Below are 9,838 nucleotides of genomic sequence, written 5' to 3' on the forward strand. Positions count from 1 at the left end.
GAAATAGGCACACGATGACCATAATACCAGGCAGCTGTTATGACAATTCTAGTGAAACTCAAACTGTTCAGTGAAGGCAATAAAGACACGTAATTCATAAGACCATAAACAAGTCATGCATTCGGGTTTCACTAGTACTATTTACCATCCTTGATCAAGTGGGGAATAACCAGTGTGACCGTTGGCAAGGCAGCACGTTGTAATGTCGTCAAAAGGACGGGGGTTACGTAATATCCAACAGCGCCGTAACAAGTTAAAAACCTTATCTCTTACCCAACTACTGAATCTGTCACTTGTGGGAATGTTTCATTAAGAAGTTGCAAACCGATGTTCTTTTTCTCAATTTGATGAGAGGCGAACATCACTAACCCGTAAACGTAACATGCTTCCTTAAGTTGCATGTTTGAAGCCCTTTTTAATGAATAAAATCCTATATTGGGATATTCGGAGTCAAAATAGGCACTCAACCCGTGGCGGAAAATTGCATTAGGGTTTCCCGCACACATAGCCTTATAGAAAATATGTCGTAACTTAAGGTTTCCCCAATGCGATATACATCACCTATCAAAGGAAAGCCTTCTATAAACCAAGACATGCCTGAAACGTCTTTCAAACGCCTTACAAACTAATTTTTCCATAAACAATTGAGCCGAGGAATCCTGACCAACTCTTGACAAGATTTTATCAATCATGTCACGTGTTAGGTCTTCTAAAATATTCGGTTGTCTATCCTTAACGTCCATTTTGTATTTTTATACTGTAAAAGAGATGATAAATTAGATATTGTAAAGGATGATAGAATACAAACATTATTACACGACATGATAAGAGTAAATTGACTTCAACTCTTTATTCTGACTCACTCGTTTCTTCTTTCTCGAACTCAGTTCGTTTTGCTAATTTTCTAGGGATACATGGTGCTCCTCTAATACGAGCCGTCCTTTTCACAAATGGTCTAGAAAAACCTGGTAGCTTAGATGTTCCCGGGTTATAGTTAAAGTTTAAGAAATACGGGTGTTTACGATATATACCATCGGGATATTTCATGTTAACATAGAGTTCATCAGTTTTGGACTCGGGTTTCTCTATTTTGATAGATTTTCCCTTATTTTTTTCTTTTGCTATTTTAAATTTGGTCGGGATAATTTCTATAACATCATCGGAATCCTCGTCGAGATCCGATTCATCGAAAAATTGGTAATCTTCCCAATATTTTTCTTCCTCGGCGGAAACACCATTGACCATTTTTAACTTTAGTCAATCGGTTGAGGATTTTCTTTTATTTAATTGTTTTTCTGTGGTTCCTAATATTTCCTCCTCCGGATCCTCTTCTTCTTCCGGTTCCTCTTCTTCCGGAATTTGTGAATCTTCCCAAAATACATTCGACTCTTCATTATTATTGGGTGAGTCGATGGGATTTGTACTAGAGGTAGACATCTATCACACAATTGCAAGCACGTTAAGAGATTAATATATCACATATTATTTACATGTTAACGATATATAGTTTCCAACAAACGTGTTAAGCAATCGTTTTTAAAGAAAACACGGTCGAAGTCCAGACTCATTAATGCATCCTAACAAACTCGATAAGACACACTAATGCAAATTTCTGGTTCTCTAAGACCAATACTCGGATACCAACTGAAATGTCCCGTTCATAATGATTATAAACATTTCATATTAATTGGTTTCGTTGCGAGGTTTTGACCTCTATATGAGACTTTTTTTTTCAAAGACTGCATTCTTTTTTGAAATAAACCATAACCTTTATTTTCTCGACAAAGGTTTAAAGGATATAGCGTAGATTATCAAATAATGATAATCTAAAATATAGCGTTTACATACGACCATTACATAATGGTTTTTCATTAATATGTTACAACAAAAGGTAATTCCGAATGCAGTTTTTAAACAATATAATACAAGCATGCCAACTCCAAATCTTTTCCTTAATTAGCATGCAACAGCGGAAGCTCTTAATAATCACCTGAGAATAAACATGCTTAAAATGTCAACAAAAATGTTGGTGAGTTATAGGTTTAACTTATATCGTAGATTGTAATAATAGACCACAAGATTTCATTCTTCATAAATAGCCATAAAAATCATTCATATGATGAACACCTGGTAACCGACATTAACATAATGCATATAGAATATCCCCAAAGATACAGGATTAACACATCTGTATACGTACAGGATTAACACATCTGTACAATAATCGAAGTACTAAAGCATCCAAACTCTCAGAATGGGGGTCGTTAGTGCCCATAGATCCATCTTTAGGATTCGTGTCAATTTGGGGCCAGTTCCCAAATTCTTAGGTTACCAAGCTAAAAAGGGTGATATTCGGTATTCGTAATCCATCATAGAATGTAGTTTCAAGTACTTGTGTCTATTTTGTAAAATATTTATAAATCTGCATGTATTCTCATCCCAAAATATTAGCTAGTAAAGTTGGGACTATAACTCACTTTCACAATTTTTACTTCGTCGGAAATAAGACTCGGCCTCGGGTCGATTCACGATCCTATAACAAATATATACATATATATATATCAAAGTATGATCTAAATATATTCACAACATTTTATTATGTGTTGACGTTTTAAGTTGTTAAGTTAGCAGTTCCACGTTAGTAGTCCACAATTAGTAGTCCACAGTTAGTAGTGCATAAATAAATCAATATATTTTCTCGAATCAATCCACGACACAGTGTATACATGTCTCAGACTCGATCACAACACAAAATATATATATTATTTTAGAATCAATCTCGACCCTCTATATGCTAACTCGAGCATTACCACAATATAGAGTGACTTACGGTTATTCCAAATAATATATATAGATGACGTCAATATGATATGTCAAAACATTGTATACGTGTCTATAGTCTATCAAGATTACATAATATATTTTAGACTATATGCATAATACAATATAAGTAAGTTAAGTTATGGTTAGTATAGATTTGTTATAAAATTTTCGTAGCTAAAACTAGCAAATTTATCCAATTTTGTTTTAGCCATCATTTCTTCGTTTCAAATCCGTTTTGAGTGATTCAAGTTACTATGGTTTCATAACGAACTGAAATTTATGAAACTAAACAGAAAAACTATAAGTTTATAGTCGGAAATACAGGTTACAAGTCGTTTTTGAAAGAGATAGTCATTTCCATCGAAAGAACGACATCTTGATGACCATTTTGAAAAACATACTTCAACCTTGTGTTTAACCATGATTTTTGGATATAGTATCATGTTCATATGAAATATCATTTTTCCAGAAAACAAACTTCAAATTCAAAGATTAAGATAGTTTTTATTTTTCCAAACCAAAACAATCCCCGGTTTTACAACGATGGCGTATGTCCGGTTTTACGATGTTCTTCGTGTTTCAGGTTTTAAATCATTAAGTTAGCATATCATAAAGATATAGAATATGTGTTTAGCTGATTTTAAAAGTTAAGTTAGAAGGATTAACTTTGTTTGCGAACAAGTTTAGAATTAACTAAACTATGTTCTAGTGATTACAAGTTTAAATCTTCGAATAAGATAGTTATATATATATATATATATATATATATATATATATATATATATATATATATATATATATATATATATATATATATATATGAATCGAATGATGTTATGAACATCATTACTACCTCAAATATAGTAGGTAAACCTACTGGAAATGACAAGAATTAATCTTGAGCTTGAATGGATCTTTGATGGCTTGGAAGTTCTTGAAGTAGAATCATGACACGAAAACAATTTCAAGTAAGATTACTATTCGAATTAAGATAGTTTTTAGTTATAGAAATCAAATCAAAGTTTGAATATGAATATTACCTTGAATAAGAAAGATAACCTAATATAAATAATAAAGGTTTCTTGATCTTGGATGATTACTTGGAATGGTTTTGAAAGCTTGGAAGTAATCTTGCAAACTTGAAAGTGTTATTGAAGTGTTCTTGAGTAGTTGTTTTGTAGGTTGATCAAAGGTTGGATTTATGAGCTAGATTGATTTAGATTTTGATGAAGATGATGAAGAACACTAAGAACAAGATGAGAGATCAATTTGATGCATGAAAGTTGATTGAAAATGTGTTTGTGTGTGTGCATCAAAAACGTGACCAAGGGTGTCCATATATGCAAATTGTAATTTGATTTTTATTGTAATAATTCATGCTAGTTGCCAAATGATGGTTCCACATGTTTGTTGACTAAATGAGGGCTGCTAAGAGCTGATCATTGAAGTGTATATACCAATAATATATACATCTAGAAGCTCTGTATTGTACGAGTACGAATACGGGTGCATACGAGTAGAATTGTTGATGAAAATGAATGAGAATGTAATTGTAAGCATTTTTGTTAAGTAGAAGTACTTTGATATGTGTCATGAAGTCTTTCAAAAGTGTATCAATACATCTTAATACATTACATGTATATACATTTTAACTGAGTCGTTAAGTCATCGTTAGTCGTTACATGTAAGTGTTGTATTGAAACCTATAAGTTAACGATCTCGTTAAATGTAATTAATCCCATTGTTATTATATTTAATGAGATGTTATATTGTTACATTATCATGATAACATGATTTACTAATATGTCTTAATATAATATATAAATATTAAGATGTTATTACAACAATAATCGTTACGTATAGATATCGTTTTGAATTTCTTAAGTTAGTAGTCTTGTTTTATGTATAAAGTTCATTGTTAATATACATAATGAGATACCTAATTATCATTTCATCATGTTAAACATATATATATATATATATATATATACATATATATATATATATACATATATATATATATACATATATATATATATATATACATATATATATATACATATATATATATATATATATATATATATATATATATATATATATATATATATATATATATATATATATATATATATATATATATATATATATATATATATATATATAGTATCATGTCATATACAAGTTATAACGTTTGTGAATCATCGGATAAACTGGGTGGTCAAACGTTAACACAAAATCCTTTTCAATTAATCAAGTCTTAACAAGTTTGATTGCTTAATATGTTGGAAACATTTATTCATGTAAATATTAATCTTATATAATATATAATCATGGAAAACTTAGGGTCACTACACTAATCACAACCTAAATGGGCAGCTCTTCTTTGACGGATAAATGATTAACCGTACGTAGGTACTATATCCCTATTGTGAGGTTAAGCACACATAACAACTTACCTTGTATCCTAGGGTTGATCAGGTCCTAATATTAGGTTATAGCCACGTGAATAAGTGGAAAAGGTGGTCCGTAAATTAGACTTCTAAATCGTCACGGTTTCAGCATAACAATAGCATAAGTTTCAGATAAGATATTCAACATATAATAAACATTTGCAACGGATAGATAAGCTTGCAAGATGAAAGCAACTTAAAGTAACAAAATAACTTTATTAGATTAAGGAAAGCGCTCACCGTTTACAGACGAGATCTGGACCATTACAAGTGCTGATATCCTCTAGACTGCTCCTAGTACAATCTTCAGCGTTTGCCACCGGGTACTTAATTTCCCGCTCAGAGGTGAGAATTCCTTGAAAGTTCTAGTGAGAAAAAGTGTATTGCAGTGAGAGAGTGAAAATAGGTGTGTGAAAAATGGATGACAAGTGCCTTTTAAATAAGCTTGATTTTTGCCTGCATACGGCTGGCAAGCCATATGGCAAGTCGTATGGCCTGCCCGTATGGGCTGGCAAGCCATTTGACCTAGGTGTATTGTGGCAGGCCGTTTTCCCTTATGGCAGGCCATATGGCAAGCCGTATGGCCTGTCCTGGTCTGCTATTTTCACTGGATCATAACTTGATTTTCTTGATTGTAATTTGATTTCTTGGGTCGTAACTTGTCTTTCACCGTTTTCGCTCTAGAATCTCCGTTTTAGCTCCGATTTTCCTGATTCTTTTTGCATCATCTTTGTAATTATTAATTCTACAATATTAACCGAAAAAGTGAATAATTTGCTGACAAAGCTTGGAACTTTATTACTTTTGGGCTCTAATATCGAGATAAAAATGTGACTATGTAGCCGATATCAAAGATTATTATGTAACGATACCAAGATATCAACTAAGTGCATAGTGAAGTGATTGTGAGTGTCGAGCAATCGACATTTATTGCGAGTAGGCATATACTTGATGGTGCGATAGTGTGGTACAAGAAAAAACAAAAGAAGTTGTTACTGTTTAAGGTCGACTTTGAGAAAGCATACGACTTAGTGAGTTGGAGATTCTTGGATCATATGTTTAGTGTTCTTGGTTTTGGAGATAAATGGCATAGATGGGTCATGATGTGCTTATCCTCAGCTTGCGAATCTATTTTTGTTAATGGGAGTCCGACTAATGAGTTTCCGATTGAACGTGGCCTAAGACGATGAGACCCTCTTAGCCCGTTTTATTTATTTTTTTATGGAAGGTTTACATATCGCCTTTAAAGATGCTGTAACTCACGGACTAATTCTTGGGGCTCGGGTAGCTTGCATTAATGTTTTGCACTTGTTTTATGCCGATGATGTGGCAATTTGTACCGAATGGAGCGTTGTTGATATGAAAAGTGTTTTACGAATTCTTGACGTATTATATATATATATATATATATATATATATATATATATATATATATATATATATATATATATATATATATATATATATATATATATATATATATATATATATATATATATATATATTCCGGATCAAAAATAACGTAAACAACGCTCCAGTCAAGATGAGCTAGCATTTACTCAGGGTGTAGTCAAGATGAGCTACCATTTACTCACCTTGGTTGACAAATTGAAACCATGTCTTTCTAATTGGAAATCTAATATGCAATTGTCTGGAGGTATATTGACGCTTGTTAAACCGGCATTGGAGAGTTTGGGAATTTATTATTTGTCATTTTTTCGTTGCCCGAAAACTGTTATAAGAAATTAGAATCACTTTGGGTTGCATTGTTTAGGGTTCCGGTAGTATCACTTTGGTAAGATCCGTTGAAAAGGGAGGCTTGAGAATTGGTAGCGTCAAAGCATATAATTTTGCCCTTCTTCAAAAGTGACGTTGGTGTGTGATAGTATATCCCCCCGACAAGATAAACGAAGCTAAGCTAACGGAGATATCATGCCTAACAGGGATAAATGACATAAGAATGGATCACAAGAACACATATGTCAAATACAACCAAGGGCGGGATATCCCCAAACTCAAATAAAGGCGCCCAAATGATAAAAGAAGAATGCTGCCAAATAAGAATCCCAATATTCAGAGTCAGTATGGAACCACTTCCGTTATACGAAGCAATGGTAATGAAGGAACACAGTGACGAAGAGATCACGGTTACCAATGGACAAGGACTTCTCCTAAAGTCACAAGATTACCTAAACTGAAGGAGAGAAGTAAGCGGGTTGACCAAATACGCTTACACTAACATCCAAATGACAAAAGAGGAATGTTGTAGGGTGGCTTTCTTGAGCCAGCAGGAGCTGCAATCGGCCGAAGGGAAAGTCCCCTTTGTCTCATCAGAAATCGCCTCGAAGACTGAATCTACCTAGAAAGCTGGTGATAGAGCTATTGCCTAACCCTATAAAAAGGAGAACATGATCCCTGGAGAACACATTCACTCTAAGTCATAATTACTCACATACAATACTCTCAATGAGTTACCTTCGTATCTTAGTGGCGTAAAGTACGATACCTTCGTACTACCTTCGGGAAATTGCCAACAATCATACATTCATCACAATATCCTACTATATCGTCCATTCAGCGATCAGATCTCAATATCCTTGTTTCGTTAACAAGGGTTGCCAAGAATTATACAAACAATTGGCGCCATCCGTGGGACTCCACTTTAATATTTACTTTGTTTGAGAAAAACACAAGATCATGGCAGAATCTGATCACCCACCACCCAGTTTCTCTTTACCATCTGAGGTAGACCAGCATGAAACCGGGACACGGACCCCTATCACTCCTACTATGCCAACAACCACAGATCGGAGTGATTCTGGGCCACCGCCGTTAATCGACAAAACTTTCATACTCAACAACTACGATAACACACGCACCGTTATCAAAAAATTACAAGAAGAGGGTCACCTACACAGCCGGCGAACCCTCACGTATGATAGCAAGGACGTTGACGAAGAAATAGAAATGGAGGCAAGACCAACAAGAAGTCTCCCTCTTACCAACCAACCCCAGATCTTACAACTGGCAATCCCTCCGAACATCACTCTTCAGTCGGTGCCTTCGCAACCAGCTCATTCAATGATAACCACCAGTACCCCGTTGGGCAACACCGGAGGACGAGTTACGCAACAATATACCTTCGGGAGTCTGTTTCCCATTGTTTCGCAAAACATGCCTAACACCAGCACGGTCCCACCAGCCACAGGAGTTATTCCCATGGTGACTCATCAAAACGCTTTGTTGCCTATAGGCCACAAATATGGAACGAAGGTAATCCATGGGTTAGCTTACCCTACCAAAATGTGTATGCCGGAGGCGCCCTCGTAGCGAACAATCTTCACCACGAAGCTAATGGAAACGTTGGTGGATACTTAGACCAATCCTGGAAAAGTCAGAAAACCCCTTTTATATCTTCAATACAAAACCACCCGCTACCTATCGGGATGAAGATACCTTCCCATCTGGGATATTACGAGGGGAAAGATGACCCTGATGATTTTATGAATATCTTCGAAGGTGCGGCTCGAATGTCAAGATGGGACATTGCCATAGCTTGCCATGCATTCTCATACGTGCTCAAAAGCGATGCAAGAATTTGGTTCGAATCTTTAGCAAAGGATTCCATCTCGATTTTTGAGGACCTTAAACGACTTTTCAGGTCGAAGTTCAGCCAGCAAAAGAAACACAAGAAGAACCATGTTGCTGCTCACAGTATCAAGAAGAAGGATCACAAAGCTTCGAGAGCTTTTCTCATCCGGTATACGGATGAAACCTAACAAATCCCAGGACTCCCCGAGTCGCAAAGAATTTCGAGACTCTTATACGGATTTAGGACCCGAGCGTTGGTAGAGCATCTTAGTCGAGATCTCCCCGACACTTACGAAGCTTTGCTAGACAAGGCATACATTTGGTTAGATGCTAAAGACACCGCCAATAGCTTCGTATACGAAGAATCTCAAGGTTTTAAGCGAAAAGAAAAGGCAAGTCACCGCGAAGAGAAGCCTGGAAGAAGGAATGAATGGAACAGGTTTTCCCCTTACCGAAGGGAAAACACCCCCGGGATCCTCGGAACATTGATGAAGTCGCCTAAAGAGATCCTAGCTACCGAAAGAGCTGCCCAAGCTTTTAAAGCTCCACCAAAGCTAAATAGCAAGGGGAAGATGAGGGAAACAAGCAAATTTTGTAACTTTCACAATGACTTCGGGCACGAAACAGACGACTACATACAGTTGAGGCAGGCCATAGAGGAGGCAGTCAGATCTGGAAAATTAACGCATCTGGTAAAGGGCATACGCAACCCGAAGACACTGAAGCAAGAACCTAAGCCCGAAGAAAAGAAACCAAATGCAGACAACGCCATACTGATGGTCACAGAATGCTTCGCCGTCGAGAAACTAGGGACCTACAAGAGGGGAAGAAAAAGTGAAGTGATAGACTGGGAAGAGATCTCTTTCCCAGCACTTGATACCATCACTCCCTCCGATAAACCTGTTACAATCAACGGACGAATCTGCGAGATAGATGTACATCGAGTTTACCTGGATGGTGGCAGTGCATGA

At 35.7% G+C, this 9,838-nt stretch overlaps 2 protein-coding genes across 2 annotated transcripts; both read left to right on the plus strand.

The window, feature by feature from the left end:
* The first annotated feature begins 5,693 nt into the window (after window positions 1-5,693).
* On the plus strand, window positions 5,694-6,466 carry LOC139868503 (uncharacterized). Its single transcript, XM_071856839.1, has 2 exons — window positions 5,694-5,869; window positions 6,217-6,466. The coding sequence occupies exons 1-2, from the start codon at window positions 5,694-5,696 to the stop codon at window positions 6,464-6,466; spliced, it is 426 nt and encodes a 141-aa protein (XP_071712940.1).
* Window positions 6,467-8,722: 2,256 nt separating this feature from the next.
* On the plus strand, window positions 8,723-9,838 carry LOC139868504 (uncharacterized). The gene is made up of 2 exons (XM_071856840.1): window positions 8,723-9,036; window positions 9,112-9,838. Exons 1-2 carry the CDS (start codon window positions 8,723-8,725, stop codon window positions 9,836-9,838), a joined length of 1,041 nt encoding a protein of 346 aa, XP_071712941.1.

The sequence above is a fragment of the Rutidosis leptorrhynchoides genome, chromosome 9 (assembly GCF_046630445.1).
Source record: "Rutidosis leptorrhynchoides isolate AG116_Rl617_1_P2 chromosome 9, CSIRO_AGI_Rlap_v1, whole genome shotgun sequence".
Lineage (NCBI taxonomy): Eukaryota > Viridiplantae > Streptophyta > Magnoliopsida > Asterales > Asteraceae > Rutidosis > Rutidosis leptorrhynchoides.

Coding starts and splice junctions, on each gene's coding strand:
- LOC139868504 (XM_071856840.1), top strand. CDS start 8,723: ATGAAGATACCTTCCCATCTGGGATATTACGAGGGGAAAGATGACCCT. Junction 9,037..9,111: donor TCGAGAGCTTTTCTCATCCG/GTATACGGATGA, acceptor ATACGGATTTAG/GACCCGAGCGTTGGTAGAGC.
- LOC139868503 (XM_071856839.1), top strand. CDS start 5,694: ATGGATGACAAGTGCCTTTTAAATAAGCTTGATTTTTGCCTGCATACG. Junction 5,870..6,216: donor AAGCCGTATGGCCTGTCCTG/GTCTGCTATTTT, acceptor TATTGCGAGTAG/GCATATACTTGATGGTGCGA.